This window comes from Aulostomus chinensis, chromosome 17 (genome assembly GCF_037954235.1).
Source record: "Aulostomus chinensis isolate RoL2024-O1b breed Wild chromosome 17, RoL_Achi_v1.0, whole genome shotgun sequence".
In the NCBI taxonomy this organism is placed as follows: domain Eukaryota; kingdom Metazoa; phylum Chordata; class Actinopteri; order Syngnathiformes; family Aulostomidae; genus Aulostomus; species Aulostomus chinensis.
The window spans coordinates 22,229,800-22,247,795 of record NC_141336.1 but is presented as its reverse complement, the minus strand read 5'-3'; the positions used below and the strand labels follow the sequence as shown (position 1 = coordinate 22,247,795).

Sequence of the window (17,996 nt, the reverse complement as noted above, 5' to 3'; positions counted from 1 at the left end):
TGAATAGTTCTTTAAATCACTGTCAATTACCTTCACCAAGTAATCTTTCCAGTGGTGTTTGTCTGTCAGCAGAATTACACCAAAACTCTGAAGCTGACTTCCACCCAGCTCGGTGGAGGGGTGTAGTATGACACTGGTGTGACACGGAACTTTAACTGGAGTTTTTGGTGAAGGTTGGACGACAAACCCTGATTGTTCTCTTTAGCGATGAACTGCTCCCACTTCCTCTCTTCTGCGACTGATTCTGATCAAGTAGCAAAGCAGTTCCAGGGCTTCATTTCTCACCTCTTATATTCAATAACTGCTCTTAACGTTGCAGCTGAAGGTCTTCAATGGAGACCTCCACACTGAACTCAGACAATGACTAGTAAATGTACCCAAAGTACAAGGCAAGGGCAGATAAATAGTGTTTTGAAAGCACATGATTGGGATATTCTTCTTTTACTTATAAAAGGAAAAATGGCTTGCTGCTGGGTCCTCGCTGTAATTACCGTTTTCACATTCCGCTTTGAGCGGAGAGGAACAGATCCCTTCGAGGTAGGAATGAAAACAAATATTATTTCTTGTATTACTTCCCTTTAAAATGAAAAGATGAATTTATACGTACAATACACAATAATTCACTGTCTGAGGTACTATGACAACAACATTTAAAACCACATGAGGTAGTGAAATAAGAACATTTGAGTAGTTTCACTTACGCATAATGGAAAAAAACAAAAACATATCTTTCAAAAATGCTGATTATATTAGAGAAAAAAGGAGCCCCGGGCTGTGATGACGAAGACGCCTTTTGCACGTATGACTGGAGTTTGCCCGGTTCATGTGACGAAAGAAGAAGAAAAAAAGACGGAATTAAGAGGTACAACCAAAAGGGATGCCAACGCAACTCAGAAAACAGAAGAGACACAAGAAGGAGGCCACTCTGAGGGCCCGGACGAACGTAGCATATTCCCTGATTTATCAATGAAAATGTCTGGATCTGGAAATGTGATGTGTTCTTCCCTCTGCCACGTTACACCACTCCACCACGGTTATTGCTCAAACCAGCGTGTTAGGTTTTTGCATGATTATGCTGAAAGACACAAGTGAAATCTTCCTCTTGATGGAGTATAAAAAGTTAACATTTGTTTGGCTCCTAGTGAACCGAATATCTCTGACATATTTACATCATGATGCCACAGGTATAGATACACTCACAGCAATATTACTGGGAGAGTTGCTAATGCTAAAAGCTGCTCTAAAACCAAGCTAACAGGAAAAAATCTATAGCATTTAATCCAGTGTTTGCAACAGAAATGTCTGCCACTTATACACTAAAATAAATAGCTCCGTAAAAAAATGGTTCAGACCAGTTTCACTAAACTCTTTGTACTCAGTAAGCAGTGTACAAGCTATGGCTGAACAAAGGAGCAAAAAAACTGAAAATAGGAACCAGATCAACTGGTCTGAGTTTTCTTCAGTGTGAAACCCTCTATAACCGGGATGTACAAACTAATTCAAAGATTTTAACAGCTCCTGGTGGAAAACCTGACCTCCTGATTATAGCATTACCACCGCATTACATTACTGCGGTTCTTCAGGGGATTTGCTATTGGTGTGATCACAGTAACCTTGTATCTCTCCATAGCATAGTTGCTTGTGCTTTTTTATTTTCCCCGTGACCTTGTCTCTTGCTTGTAATCCTCTTATGTGTATTCTTCTACTCCCGAGTTACCAAAACAAAAGCATCCATTTCCTCAGCATTTACTAGGACACATCCCAGAAGAACACACTGAGCGCTTTCTGACAATAACAATAGATGGATGGATTCTAATGAGTACAGGAATATCAAGAGTCTTACACTGATGTTGGGATCCAGAAGTCCAAATGTTTGAACAATTCTTGAATACGACCACGCTCGTGATGAACATTCGAAGCTACCAAACCCCTACAAATGCAATCTCAAAATAACAGAGAAACCATCGCATGGAATTGGGGTGATTCTATCCTTCTAAATCCCATTGCTTCAAGGATTTTCTAAAGGACACTGATCTTCATTATCTTATCATTTTTGACAAATTGCGGTAGAATTGCATCGGAATCTAAGGGACTTTTCTGAACCCACTGGGAGACCGATATACTCTGAGCCACAATAGGCTAAATTTGAAAGTAGAAGACTGTCCTACCCTGAGGCAATACGTGTGAGATACATGTTAGAGTCACGCAAGTGTCACTGTGAGGATACTCGTGAGGACAGAGCTGCTTTAGGCAGAACGCTAATATCACATGGTAATATTACATGCCAATGTTGAGCAGGTACCATGACAACATTCACCTTAGTTGGCATGCTAATTAGATTTGCTAATTAGCATGAAACCCAAAGTGGCTGAGGCAGATGGGAATGTCATTAGCTCTGCAGGTATTTGGCCCTAAACCAAAGAATTGGACAGAAAAATGAAGATTTGATGAGGGTGCTACGAACAGCAAAGTTATTAAAATTCAGGGAATGTGTAAAGTTGGCATGGAACCAAATATCATGGCAGCCCATCTGAAAGGTGCCCAAAACAAAAATGTCTACCTAACAGAGGCGCTAGAGGAAAAATTGGGAGATTACCAAAGTCTTTTAGATACATCTGAACCGTGAATATCTGAAGCAAATGTCTTGTCAACCCATCCAGTAGAGATACCAAAAAAGTTAACGGCACCGGAAACTGCACATCCAGTGGGCTTAGACACACAGTTGGAATAGACCATCAAACCCATGTAACAACCGTGTCACAACTGAGAGTAAATCAAAACCTGAGTGCAGAACACCCAGGCCGAACTGAGGTTTCAGTCAGATGAGCACAATAAATCAACTTCTCCTAGCGTCATATGGATGTAAGGATTGCGGTTTGAGACTGTGAAGATGGACACTTTGTGCCTGCACAGAAGCAGATGAAACCAGAAGTACCTTCTGGCTCAGGCCCTAATAATAAAAAGGGGTCATGCAAGACAGAAATGGATGCAAAAGAAGAGCCAAACTCTGAAGTTCTGAAGTTGCCTGTGATGTACCTCTGAGAGTCCAGCAGGTCCCTGGGTCTGATGATGGCCTTGACCAGGGCGTCGGGCCGCACCAGCTTCTGAGGTGATGTCTTGGGGCTCGAGTCCGACTCTCCGCTCTCCTCGTCCCCCATGGCTTTAACATAGCTGCTGCTCCGCATCCGACGGCAAGGGATCTCATCATCCTTCCCACCACCGGGGTAACCCCCCCACTCATCCTGGGGCACCTGGACGATATGGGGAGGGACAAGGACACACATACTTGCTCACTTGTGGATATAGGTAAACGCCACCAGTCAAAACTTCAACTTGTTCAAGTCCAGCAGAAAAGCTGTAATAATGTTACTGTTGGTCCCTGAAAAATCCAGTAATGTGGTTAGTATTGCAACGATGTTCCTGGCTTGTGTTGAAGCTACACAATATATGTCCACAAGAACTGACAGATCTGCTCCTTACTGCTCCAAAATCCAAACAGTCCATCCAGCACATTGTCAACCAAAGCTAGCAGGAAGGCATTAGTGACAGCACTCTGTCACTAGCATGGCAACAATATAGCCGCGTGGGAGTAATACATTATAGTCCCACCTTTAGAGCTTGACAAAGGACTGAGATTTTTTTTCTGAACATCAAGAGGACCATGTAAATCCAAATGCAGGGATATTAAAGCATTACATTTTCAGCTGAAGAAGGGGTGGGCCACTTGATGGACACTTGAATGGAACCGCTACCTCTGGCACAGTTGAATCCATCCATTGAGCTCCACGGGACCATTTTCACGATGAGTCAACACACATTAAAATCCTCCCAGAGCTCTAACCGCTGCTCTGTGTTTGCGCATCTGAATCTCCAGTTTGCTTTCTCTTCAGTTAAAAGCTGCTGAAAACCTCCACTGAAACGGTGTGATAAATATTTCTGGGCGGTTAATCACAATTATTGGTGGAAGAAATAACTTAGCAAAGATGGAAGCACAGAAAAGGAGTTCCACTTGCATTTGCCACCAGGTAATTGCCAGCATCAACAGCAACAGGGTGTCTCACTCGTCCCTGTGTTTACCCCATATGGGGTGAACACCACTCTCTGAACAAGCAGCATCCTGGCTGTCTTCAATACTGAACGTGGAGCGATAAGCAAACACAGTGCATCATGCATACAGACTTCTCTGGAAGCACAGCAGAGGTTATTGAGCTGTGCATCAGTCTTTTCTCAGACAGACAATTTCATTATTTGCAATCCAATTCTAGCAGAGCACACATAACTAATCTGATAGTTATAACAGAGTTGCTCAGAACATTTGTGAATACATATTACCCCTGACTATAAGTCCTGTACCCTGAAACCAAATACCTCTTCTATCTCTACAGATGGTGGCAGCACCATCACTGACTGAGCCAGCACTGCTAACAGTAACGCCAGCCCTGTGAGATATGATGATGGAAGCCCCAGAACGGATGGTTTCGACAGTGGGGATTTGAGAGCTGAATATTTTCCAAAAGGAGGAAAAGGTTATGGCCTACTGGGTGTGCATCCCCAGAAGACCCGCCCTCAGCTCTACTCTGCCTCTGACTGGCTCGTACTTGCTGCATTTAGGCTGTGGGATGAGATGGATCGGGGTCAGAACCAATCAGAGGAGGAGAGGGAAAAAAAATATATAAAATACCGATTTATTTTTTTCAGATTTACATTTTCAGATGATACCATCCATTTTTAACAACAATTTATTGTATCTATATTATTTAACTATCTACAGACACTACTCTGTGAATATCTGGGCGATAACAGTTTTAGATTTCAAACTTTTGTGGATATTAACCTGAGGTCGATCTCACATAACCGATATTCAAACCAAAGTAACCTTGCCAAAAATCCTGGCATGCGTCGATTCATTCAAGAGTAATTGATGTACAATAGCAACTCTCTAAGCGTAGAAGTAGGATGTGGAAGTTTTTTCTGAAACACGATCTTGGAGCAAAGGAAAACGTGTGACTCCATTATGGTAACATGCTATTACACAGCATGTAGGGACATTCTGATATGATCTTAATGGGTTTTGTATTGAAGACGGTTGTGTATCTTATTAAAATCTGCGAGGCGAGCGTCACCCACTCATGTAATGAACTGATGATGATTATTCACAAGCTCATTACACACGACACCTCTGTTTGGTTTTCTCCCCATCGAACCCGCACACACTCATTTTGCTTTAGTTAAACAGTACAACAGAGTTCAATTACTTGGACAACAACAGTAGCTGCTGAGTCAGGGTCTTTGTCTCTGCTACAAAGAAACGCACATCAACCACAGCAAAAATACGCTATCAACACTTTCTCCCTCCTTAGTTTTGCCTTGTTGCACTCTGCTGACAGTGTGCGATGGTCAGAAAGGCTCAGCTGGACATGCATTTACACGGTCAACGATTTGCACTCAAAATATGACGCTGTCAGTAATCATTAAATTCTATGTGGAAGCTGAAGGCTTCTCCAATGCTGTATCCATCCGTCACTTTCAAATCCTGGCAGTCGCAGCAGCCTCGGCAGAAAGCCAGTCTGTCAGCTTTAGATTTCATTAAGTTAAATCTGACTTGGGTCCATATTTCTTTGACTTTACAGTAACATCAGACCAAGAGTTGCTGTCTGTTTTAAAATAGCCTTTGGGAGAGAAATGTCCTCTTCCAACCACTATTAATGATTAAAATATGATGTCATTAAAATTTTGTCTTCCAAAGGTCTAACTCACTTCTGCTGGGTTCACCATCAACTGGGTGGCAGCTCTTTATACCCCAGGGAGGAAAAGACTTTGTTTAGAGCGTTGTTTTCGCATGATGTGCAGCAACACAATATTTACTGTTTGTTCTCTAGCGCCACCTACTGAAATGACAGGGATATTTGCATCACCGTGCACTGCGATAAGCACTGGCTCACTGCTGTTGTTCCACATTATTTGGCTATGAGGTATCCACTCTAGATTACCCTCTCGTTTAATACCAGTCTTAGTCTGTATTCATTAGAGAGTCCATTCAAATGAGGCACGGTAATGTTCTCATTTGACCATTTGTAAGTTAATTTCAGCAAAATAAAGAGAAAGTTATTGACAGTAATAGAATGCGACTGTTTCTAATCGTCAGTGGTTCTTTTTGGAAATACGTGGAGGACAGAACGTACGCCGTTGAATTGCTTTAACAAGACAATTGAGAGTGAGTTTTCCGGCTGATTTAGATAAAAGTCCAGGGCTGAATTTTTCTCCCACTACAGCTCCTGAGTGATGTATCTCCAAAGCCTGGTAGCAACTCTCACTGCAAGGCTGTGATATCACAAAAAAAGTGGCAAATGAACTAAAAAGACACTTCACTCCACATGGGCATACACACACACACACACACACATTAAAAATACATAAGCTTTCTTTTATGCCTCTTAGCTACAAGATGCACAGACATGGACGTGCACACACAAATGCACACTCTGCTAAAAGTCATTCATCTCCCTGCCAAAGACAGATATGCACAAGCTACCAAATGAAGTCGATGGGTTAATTAAGTCTTGGAGGGGTTTGATATTTTTAGACGTCTAATTAATGGAGGGAACGCCAGAGGACAGCAGGCACAAGCTGTGGTGAGATTTGTTTAATTTGGATTCACTGATAAACTGGATAGATTGTAAGGTGTCTCCCTGTTGAGATAAAACAAGACTGGGCAGCAGTGCAGTCATATTGATTGCAGTGCATGAACACGAGGCATCCCAGCATGCTTAGCGGAGCTGAAACCTCATCCTAAAGATCCCACTGACGGAGGTGAGTGCAGAGCGGCGGTGTGTGAAACAGCCACGTGCGACATTTTGCCGGAGCTTTTGATGAGTCTGTTCCTAAATAAATACGTGACAGGCACGTTTGTGTCGTGTGGGAGGTTTGTGGGAGCAGCGCGAAAATTCACAGCTCAAGTGTGAAGATTGATATTTAAAGTTACATTATCATGAAAAGAAAACCTTTTTTCCCTCTACTTGCAGGACCTGGAATCTGCTCACCGAAGAAGATGTGTGTACCTGACTTTCATATGCGCCATTAAAAATCGTATTTGTGATATGAATACATCTCCATACACACACTGTACACATAATCTGTTTGGCATTTTGATGTAGCTGATAAATACCTTTAGCGAAATGTCTCTGAAGCTTCTCGTGACAGGGTGGTGCAGACGCACACATTATCTGTGTGTGTCTACCTTTACTTTGTGTACTTTGATCTTTGGCTCTCCAGGTGGCCACAGGCAGCAGGGTGTGTGTGTGTGTGTGTGTGTCGGCTTCAGCTAATGCTCCTGCAGTGCAGCAGTGCATTTCATTGATTAACTCTGCAGCTCTATCTATAACATTTGTTCCCCTACGATACATAAGTCATTGCCATTAAATAAAGAAACACTGTCTGAGAGTGGGGGCATGATGAAAGGGGTGTGTGTGTGTGTGTGTGTGTGTGTGTGTGTGATGGGGGGGGGGGGGGGCTGAAAAAGGTTCAATCATTGGTAATCCACTGACCAGCCTACAGACCCTCATTTCTTCCCACGGGGTTACATGAATATGCTGAAAGTGTTTGAACAGGTGCTTTTCCTTTTTCTCTCTCTGTCTCCTTGAAAGGGAGAACGCATAATTAGTTAACTGTGACCTCACTAAAGAGAACGCTTCACATCACTCTTTCCTTCCTCCGTTGTCCACCTTCAAGTAGGTTCAATGTTATCCAAAATTAACTCAAAAGTCTCATGTTTTTAGCAACGAATCTCCAAAGGTTTTCAAAATAGCCTCAATTTTGTGTCATTCTCACTCAGCCTGGAACATCAAGTCAGTGTCAGTGCTCGGTTGAAACCAACTGAACTTTGACCCCTGCATACCGCGACAAGCACGTCGCACATCGTGTTGGTAATCGCAGGCTCAGCAGCCCTGAGAGTGAAAACAAGCACGGAGCAACCAGGTGAACTCGGTTCTCAGGTATGGAGTGAGAGAATGAAGAGGACAGAACAAGAGAGCGGGAAAAGTAGAGAGAGAGAGGACCACAGAAGAAGTACAAATGGCGAGAGGAGGAAATAAGATGCGAAAACATGGAGGAAGCAGAAGACAGAAAAAAGAAGTGGAGGACAGACGATGGAGGAGAAGGTGCGGTGCATTTAATCTGATTTGCATCTTAAGTTTATGATCATTAATCTTTTACTCTGAAGACGTGACATTGCTAGAGGATCCTTGGTTTGCCGTTATCACCCTGGGATGGATTTAGACGTATTGTGCCTTTTGTCCATCAGTCCTGATTGTTTGGGCTCGTGTGGAAGCTTGCTGAACTCTGGTGTGGAGCGGAAAACAGGAGTGTCGGTTGAAGTGAAACCCTGGAGTGGTTCTGTCGAGGTGCAGAAGGAAACAGACCAAAAAACACATTCACTTCGTTGGCTCACACACACACACACACACACACACACACACACACACACACACACACACACACACACGGGTGACACGCGGTCACATGTTCCCTCTATCACGTGTATTAGCACGCTGTGAGAGGGCGAAGAGGGGCAGGTAAGAGTTTTTTTCCACCCACAATAACACGCACATAAAATGGCCTTAAATGGCGAGTCAATGCCACAGTGTCGTTATACAATTCTATACAACACCACAGATCCTGCTCTACGAGGACAAGACTGGGAGAACGACCACGTACTTGAAGAATTCTGGTCGTCCTTCTGTTCTGACCACGTGATCTTTGTATGCAACCTTTAATGTGCTTGACAGCGTGAAAGTGTGTCAGCAGGGAGGGTGAAACAACCAAATAAGAAATGCAAATCTTCTCCTGAAATGCACCAAGTCGACCGAACTGCAGGCGTGGCTGCAACCTCAATGTGTGTTTTCCTGTGGTTTCAGGATGCTGTCAAGCTCTCCTGTAATCATGGGAATTTTTTTCTTCCCGTGACAACATGTTATTCATTAATTCATCACTCTATTTTTGAGGGGAAGAAAATAAAGAAAAGTCATGTTTAGTTAAGTCAGCAGTAATTCACAGGAGCCAAATTAGGGAAACCCCTTTGTGAGCAGGTGGTGCAGTGTGTTACTGTAGCTTTTAGTCACAGTTCCAGTTAGTTTCTCCAGCTTTGCACTTCCCTTTTGTAATTTAAGCAGCAGCCTTTCTGCCTCTCAAGCTCCACCTTTGGCAAGCCAATTAATTGGCTTATTAATCCCTCTGCAATGTCCTATCAGCAAAACCATCAAAGACAAATCCTCCCTTTGTGTAGCAGTCTTGTATATGCGGGGAGAGAAGAGACGTGCAGGACAGCTGACTTCATCAAGGCTGAGAGTTGTCTGGGAGACACAATTATTGTGCTATGAACTTGTGGGCTGCAGTCCAGGTTTATTTACATATCCAATTTGAAATGTGTGTGTGTGTGTGTGTGTGTGTGTGTGTGTGTGTGTGTGTGTGTGTGTGTGTGTGTGTGTGTATGTGTGTGGCTGCCCACCTACAGTATATACAGATTATGCACAGCTTGAAATTCATCCGGTGAACCGGCTGCCAACAGGAGATTGATGATTGGCCACAATCACCTCTTTCATTATATTCAAGCATACAGTCAAACACATGAGGGAGTATGTGAGAGTGTGTGTGTGTGTGTTTGCGCACACATGTAAGTGGCTAATTGTGGGTAATCTGTGAATAATTTGTCATTTTGGAGAAAAGAACCACCAACATTGATTGCCCCCCCATACTTCCTGCACATGCCTGCTGACAAACACACTGCCACTTCATGCAGACACATCAGACACTTCGGTTACTTTTATAACACTTTCAAAGATTTTTTATTCCCTCTGCCGTCAACCAAGGACGCAAACAAGGTGACTAGCACATCATCAAACCATCTGGTGTGTGATAACCCCCCCACCCACCCACCCACACACACACACACACACACACACAAACACACACACACACACACACACACACACAAACTCTCATTCACACATGGGCAGACAATCAGTGCGCACAGTCCCTGGCTACAGTTTAGGTTGTTGCAGTTGTGAGTCAAAGTCAGCAGCAGCAGGAATTGAAAATGTAACAGTGACACCCCCCCCCCCCCATCCATTCCTGACTAAAGCTGAATGACGTTCATCCAAAACTATTCTGATAATCGATTGATCCTTTTTGATTGGTTTTGAAGATGACAATGGCCAGCTTCTCTGTTTCAAGCCTCTTAGACTGAGAGTGTATTCCACCCAAACAGTGTATTTGGTACTCACAAAAAGGTGTCTTGAGCTCATGAAGAAGTTTTATCACAGCTGCATCACTTCATCGTGACTTCAGGATACAGTGGGAGCCAGCCACATACAGTATATTTAGCTTGAGGCTAATTGAGTCCCATAGCCGCCTACTGCTAATAACACGAAAAAAAAATTGTCCAAAAAACCTCAGTTTAAAAATTCAAGCACATTTTCCAGTATTGTCCACACCACCCTGCTGTATCCTCAATGACCCACAAACACTTTGATTTGAGCTAAAACAAGAACCAAACTATAACTGCAGCACTACTACGGAGCCGTGGGGTGCTGTTAGCTTCAAGCTAAGTAGGTGGCTGGCTCCCTCTACATTCTGGAGTCACACAGAAGTAATACAGCCGCGAAAAACATTGTGAGCTCATCACAGCGTGACAGCGAATCATTTCTTTTCTGTTGGCCCTCGATTACAGTTCATACCTTTTGGTCTGTTAATTGGGACCCAACAAAACATTTGCAGTTGCCATCTTGGGATCTAGGAAACAATTATCAAGAATCTCTAACAATTCACGGAGCAAAAACTAATTATTCAAGGGGATGAGGATTAAAAAGCAGCCCTATTTCTGAGTGTCATGGACAACAATGGTAGCTGCTAGGCTCAAAAAGAGCCATCTCTTTGGCTGTTTCCTCTCCTCGGATTCCTGGAGTATCTCAATACATCCGCAGCGGCATCCGGGCGCTCACACACACACACACACACACACACACACACACACACACACACACACACACACACACACACACACACACACACACAGAGAAAACACACAGGTTCCTTTTATGTATCCCCAACTTTCTCTCCATCATGCATCTTCCAGCTCTGTGTGAGAGCATTGATTCTCCTCCGGGAGGGAAGACGTGTCACCCTGCATGGATTGGATTGATAACGGCGGGCTAAATATAGCCCTGCGGCAGGAAGCAGTAGAGGAGGGTATTTTTAAAGTGTTTATAGTGCCACGATACCTAAGCTGAATGTCCACACGGAGAGGAGGATGCTCTAAACACAGCATGTTATTGAACTTGGCAGGATGTAAAAGGTTTGACTTTGTCCACATCAATATGATCATGGCTTATGTTTAAAAAAAAAAATGCTAGTAAAAATGAGTCCTCTAAAAGTTTTTATGCTGAGCGAGTGGCTTCCTCGGCTCAATGTATCGGCTTCCTGTTAACAACAGCGTCTAATCCATACAACACACTTTGCTTGGAGCTCTGAGTCTCCTTGTCTCCCTCAATGTGCTGAAGTGCTCACTTTATTATGGCTGCGGGCGATACTTACATGAAGCCATCAGATATCACATTGTTGTACAGTATATTGAACGGCATTGTTACAGAATCTATTTTCTCCTCCTTGGGATTGCAATTTGGGATTTATAAGCATGCTTTCTTGTTCTAAATTCCCCTCAGCGTGTATACATAACGCATGAGAGGCTTCTGCAAAATGTGCTGACTCATTCTCAATTGATCCCTGAGGTGCTAGGGGGTCTCCAGCGGAGTCGATCATGGGCCTGAGCTTACCCTTTTTCAGACCTGAAAGCATTGCAAAATCGACATAACGATAAGACAAAACATTGATCTTCGGTCTTCTTCGTCTTCTTCTTCTATCACATTATTTTGCTTCAGAAAACACAGCTGTGTTTTAGAACCCCCAATGCACAGAGCCACGTTTGCTTCCTGGTCATGTTTTAATCATCGTCATTTCTTTTGATGCCAGGAGAAAACAAACAGAGAGACACTGTATTACTCACCTTGAAAACATCATTGTTAAATCTTTCTGTATTATTCATACTTAACTTGTATTTTTTTTTTTGTACACTTGCTGTTAACGTCAACAGAAACAATTAAGCCTTTTTTTTCTGCGCTGCGGTGCATGGTGGTCTAATTCATTACGTCATGGGAAATCACTGCGGCTCTGAAATCTCCATCAAACCCAGGGAGGCTCCACACTATGAAACCAACCCCCTCACTATTTCCACTGATGGCTGCCTGGTTCACATCTCCAAAACCTCATACTGGTCTTCTTTATTGTGGCCTCCATATCAGTAACACCTCCCTGACTGCCTTTTTTCCAACCCACCCACATTTCCAGACTCTGCCCTTCCTTCACTCAGCACCGCACTCAAGTCCTGATTCACGCCCTGCTCACATCCCTCATTGATTGCCGCAACACCATTATAACAGGTACACCAAGCTAATCATCCAGAATTCTGCAGTTAGCATCTTCACTCACACCAAATCCACCGGCCATGCGATACCTCTCCTCACTCACTCAGCCGGTTCAAATCTCAAACATAATCTCACTAGATTCTGTCTATGCCACTTGAATCGATTTACACCTTTTATTTGGGATGCAGGGTGTCCTTGGGTGCACTGAAAAGCACCAAAACATAAAATGCATCACTGTTATCATTGAGCCCAACAAATTACAATTCCAAGCACTTCCTGAGAGTTTTTTTTAACTCAGTGAATTAAGAAATTCTAATTGAGGAATCATCCAAGCAGAAGCTGTGCAGAAAACAGAACAGTTTTCATGGATTTCTCTATTTCAATACCACACGTTTGTTTTATCCCCTTCCAAAAATACAACTAATACTTTAATCTCGTGATTAATCATAGGATATTATTGTGATTAACTTGATTCAATTCCTTAATCAATTCACAGCACTAATACAAAATTTTATCATCCCTCATCAAGTCAAATGTGGCTCCATGCAAATCATCACATCCTTTCACCAAAGCCTCCAAATCCACAGTAGAGCCATGCAATCAAGGAAGTACAATGTTTATCGGTATTCGTTCATTGTGAGGGTTTTATGGTTGGTGAAAATAGCAGTTGAAGTGTTTGGTTGGTAAAACAGCATACTAAAACTAGACCAACCCACCTGTAGATAGTGACAGGGCCTGAGGTTGGGCTTCAGGTCAGTTGGGGTCATGGGCTTCTCCAGGTTGAGTGAGGACTTCCTGTAGGCCTCCTTGGCTTGGCTGACGGTTAACGTGGACCAGGAACTCCTCTTCATGAACTTGCCCTCTGGAGCCATGCTTAAGCTTTCACAGGCCGAGCACTTGACGTCATTGTTACTCTTCGAAGTCTTTAGCGACAAGTCTCCCGCCAGGTGGCCGTGCACTGAGTCAGGGTAGCAGTGACTGATGTGGTCCACAGGATGTCGTGACATGACGCTTGGTGTTCGGTACGTACTGTCACTATCCAGGTTGTCATCCGAACTCCACCAACCTCCTGAGCGTTGCTTTCCACCGCCGTCGCTTTTGCGGTCTTTGCTCTTGCTGCGTTTGCTATGTTTGTGGTGGCCTTGGTGATGGTGATGATGATGTGCGCTGTCACGGTGCAAGTCGCCTTTGGTACCGTTCATCTTGGAGGAACCTTCTAGAGAATGGGACTTTGTGAAGAGCTTCTGGACGGAGTGGACTAAGTGGCGTATCCGCCCGGGGCTTTCGTTACGCTGCTCTGTAGTTGTGGTTGTCGTGGAGGTGCGTTGGTACTGCAATGTGTGGAAACCATCACGGTGCAGCGGCATCTGCTTTTCAAATTGGTCCAGAAGGTTTGCTGGGATTCGGTTCATTTTGCCGCTGCCACCATGTGACGATGAGCCGCCATCATCCCTGGATTCCCTACCGCCGGAGGTGTTGCCGCCGCTGTCCCGTGAAGCGCTGCCGTAGTGCATGCGAGGAAAAGTGCTACTTGCGATGGAGTGGTCAGTGCCCGACATGGACACTGGTATCACCATGCACTCAGAGTGGATGGAGCTCCTCGGGGAACAGCGGTGGTGACCTTCAAGGGGGCAGCTCTCAGTGGGGCTGAGGAGGTAGGAGGGGGGTCGTGAATCACCATGGTGGAGGTGGTGGTCCAGGGAATGGTCGCATTCTACCAGGCCGCAGGTGTGAGCTGAGGTGGGAGAGGTGAGCTGGAGATGGGCAGGGCGGCCACCGGAGAGACCCTTCATGTTCCTGGGTGGAGGGGAGTAGCTTTCCTCATCGAAGTACTGCGAGGTCGACCATGAATACTGCTGGTCTGAAAGTGAGTGAGGGAGGGAGAATATTAGATCACAACCAGGGAGGAAAAAAAAACAGCATTTTGCTAAAAGAGGAAAAGCATTTCAAACTTCATGATGAAACAGAAAAAAAGCCAAAGTTCCAAATGACATGGCATGTCCTCAAAGGGGACTGTCACTACACACCATACTCACTCTCCACAGCCACTCTCTCCTCAAAGGACATAAAAAAAACCCTAACACAGTATCTGAACTGTGAAAGAGAAATCAACAGATAGCACCGCAAGGAAAAAAAAAAAACCTTTTCCCCCTCCATTATGGTGTGTGATGGCATACAGCAAGAGAGACAGGGAAAAAAAAGACAGAACAAAAAAAAGAGAAGGGTGGGCGACAGGTAGGAGCCTGCATTGCCATTTATCCAATGCAAAGTGAAATAATAGCCTATCATTCCGTGCTGCTGGTGTCATCCATCAAAGCCCTGAGGAAAGCGCTAAGAGACGTACGGCCTGATAGGCATTCTTGAGATGAGATCGCCAAATGTTCCCTCCTTCGTTCTCTTTCTGTTGGCCATGTCGCCTTTAGATTGGAACCTACTGCTGCTTGATTGGTCAGGAGGGCAGATGTCACAGCACTCTCGTCTAATGGGTTTAATTTATATCGACTTTATCTCGATGTCATTTCACTGCCCTTCCTTTCAATCGGGATAGGGGTTTAAAATCGATATAAGTGATAGGAAGAGTGCTCGAATATATGCTTAATGTGACCTTATCTAATAGATTTTAGTTTATAAGGTTTGAATAATCCAAATGAAGTTAGGAGCATTATGACACATTAGGGGTGTGCTGTACTTAGGCTGCATTAATAATCCATTCATGGCCTGTTTTGTGTTCTAAAAGCTGAATTCTGAGTACAACCTCTTCCGGAGAATGTTTCACATGTACCTGAACCCTGAATTGTGAAATAAGGAACAAATAAACAAAGAATAACCATATCTGAGTTCACTTGCCTGACAATGATACGCTTCATAAAACGCTACATCGTCCCTCCCACTGTAAACCCATAAAATGAAGGAGAGCGTTTATGAGCCGTGGTAGGGAAGAGGGAGAGAGGGAGAGAGAGGAGAAGAGGGGAGTTTTACAGTCAATTGTATCAAGTAATATGTATAAATTATCATGGATTTTTATTCTGAGACATTGACATGAAAAACACAAACCAAAAAGAAAAGCGAAGAGAATTTATCCGTTAAAAATGTGCGAAAATGAATCGCAATTAGTTATAGAGCTTTGTGGCATGTTAGTTGGAGCTCGTAGCCTTTCCTCAACCCGGACTAGCACTTGTGATGTGGCCACTAGTCGTCCTCATTCTTTCACCCATTCAGCCTTGTAAAAACAAACAAACAAACAAACAAAAAACCCAAGAAAAACCTGTGGCGATTTATTAAACCACCTCCAAACGCTTGAGGGCTTTTTGAAAAGCATCTTAGAATCGTCAGCATCCACTTGAACCTTTTTTCCCAGGCTCTGTAGCTGTAACAAACAAAATAAAAACTGAAACAAAAGGGCTGAGACGTTAGGCACCTATGTCAAACATCCACATTTGACCAACTGTTCGTTATTGTTAATATTTCTAAATCAATCCACCCAAAACTACGTGCGTCGGGTCTTAAAGAGAGAAGCACGTTGCCTCGTAACATGAGGACGATCTCAAAAGGTGCCGGTTGCCTTGAATGACATCGACGGGTTTTTTTTTGTTTTTTTTTCTGTCACTGCAAATTATGAAGATTTAATTGAATGATTTGTTTTGACAATTTCAGACCAATCACGGGGTGTGACGCATGTGAAGATGAATCGATGATGATGATGATGATGATCGCCGACAATCAGAGTAACAACGATGAGTACCGTGTAAGAGACGGTCAATTTGCATATTCGGCCGTAAACAAATATGAGTGGAGGATGGGACAAATAAGATGTGACAAAAAGAGAACAGCGAGGATGATACTCAGAATCATCGACCACGGCCTCCACAATGACCATTGCAATCCACCAACGCCTCTCTCAGTCTCAGTAAAGACCGACCGTTTCAGTTCTCTTATTGTACTCTGTTGCACTCGCTTCCTGTTGCCCCATTCTGCTGCTGTCTTTACTGTTTAGTAAAGACTTTTCCTGGAAATTCATACTCTTCAGCCGGAGCAGCTGCTGTCTCTTGAACACCGAAATTACGGAAACAGGGAAGAAACATTTTTACAGCAGATGATGGGAGTTTTTCAAAGTTTCACCTGTCAGGTGCGACCAAAGGAGCAGGCTCCATCTGGCTATCAGGAAGCGAGTTGGATAATATATGACTTTTATCACACAGGACATGCAAGAACGACTGCTCCATCTGAAATGATTCTAAAAGAACGCTGGTGTCTTTCGGTATTTATTGGATGTGCTTTTATTGACTTAAAAATCCCTGTCATACTACAAGTACTCCTGTCACGATCTGAGAATGTATAATGAAGATTTTCCTCTTGATTACTACGTCAACAGAGTCTCTAAGAACCCACTTGCTGTGAAGTTAGTGTATTGTGGCTAAGGGTGGATGCTCCTTTTCATCTTTCAAATTGAATAAAATTTTACTCCTTTCAAACTTATTTTTTAATTAGGTCTAAGATCTCAACCCCTGAGGTGCAGCCCGGCTCTTCTGTTGCTGTCGTCCTCCATCTGTCGAGATGAAAACACGTTCCCGTTGTTTACCAGTCTTACATGAGGACGTCTACTTGGCAGCCTGATGTAAAATTAATCTGGGCTACTCTAAGCATGCATGAGAGGGAAAACAGATAAGAGATTTTTTCCTCAGGAGGAAACTGTGTGTTTTTTTTAGTTTTTTTTAAGTTTGTACAAAGCAGGAGAAAATACCTATCAAAGATGTCAGGATAATTCGAGCGGCAGGCTAAATCAGGTGAGCTGGCGCGAGTTCGTCCGACTCACTGCTAGCTAATAGTTGCAGCAGAAGGAGAGTGGTGCATTATTGATTGATGTGATGCTACGTTTCTGTCTGAAGTTGTGTCACTGTCTTACTCCAAGGCCTCTCTGACAGTTGACTTTTCCTTGAGGTATCTCAGGGAGCTGCACTGAATATATTATCTACCGGCAGAGTTATGCCATTTCCTGGGATTATACGACAGATGACAGACTCATCCGCCCTCCATCTCTCTTCCTTCACTGATACAGAATTTAACTCCAGAAAAAAAGGAAAAAAAAGAGGATGAATGATTCAAAAAGTCCTTCAAAACATTTGGAAGGTTAACATTTGAATGAGGTGGATTGAGGGAAGGCAGCTCTGTCACGGGGTGTGAATCCTTCTGGCAAGTGCTCTGCAAACAAGCAGACTTTGACACGTGTGGACGACGAGGGGGCTTTTACACTGAAGCCTGCACCTGCCAGCACATGATCGGCTCCCTGGCAAAGGTACTAACTGCATAGATGGGCCGCTTCAGTGGAGGGTGAATTCAGAAAGTAGATGGCAATTACGTTTTAGCATAACATTAGCAGAGCGCGGTAGAAAGGCAGCATTTAAGGCTGTCATACCTTAAAATGCTGATGAGGAGATGATGAGGATCACAGAAATGAAGATGTTTGTGAGGGAAGATGGGGATCCTGTTCCTTGAGAAATGATGGGCCAATTCACCAGACAGACT

The 17,996-nt window shown here is 43.7% G+C and overlaps 1 protein-coding gene across 7 annotated transcripts in view; it reads right to left on the bottom strand.

Annotated features, from left to right (window-relative positions):
• The window catches only part of dlgap2a (discs, large (Drosophila) homolog-associated protein 2a), a 162,384-nt gene that overhangs the window by 42,765 nt on the left and 101,623 nt on the right, over nucleotides 1-17,996 (bottom strand). For all 7 annotated transcript variants that reach the window (XM_086181612.1, XM_086181606.1, XM_086181605.1 and 4 more), the window contains 2 exons: nucleotides 13,190-14,334; nucleotides 3,037-3,251 (listed from right to left, as the gene is read on the bottom strand). In XM_086181612.1, the coding sequence (XP_086037738.1) occupies nucleotides 3,037-3,251; nucleotides 13,190-14,334 (1,360 nt within the window). The remainder of the gene's footprint in view (nucleotides 1-3,036; nucleotides 3,252-13,189; nucleotides 14,335-17,996) is intronic.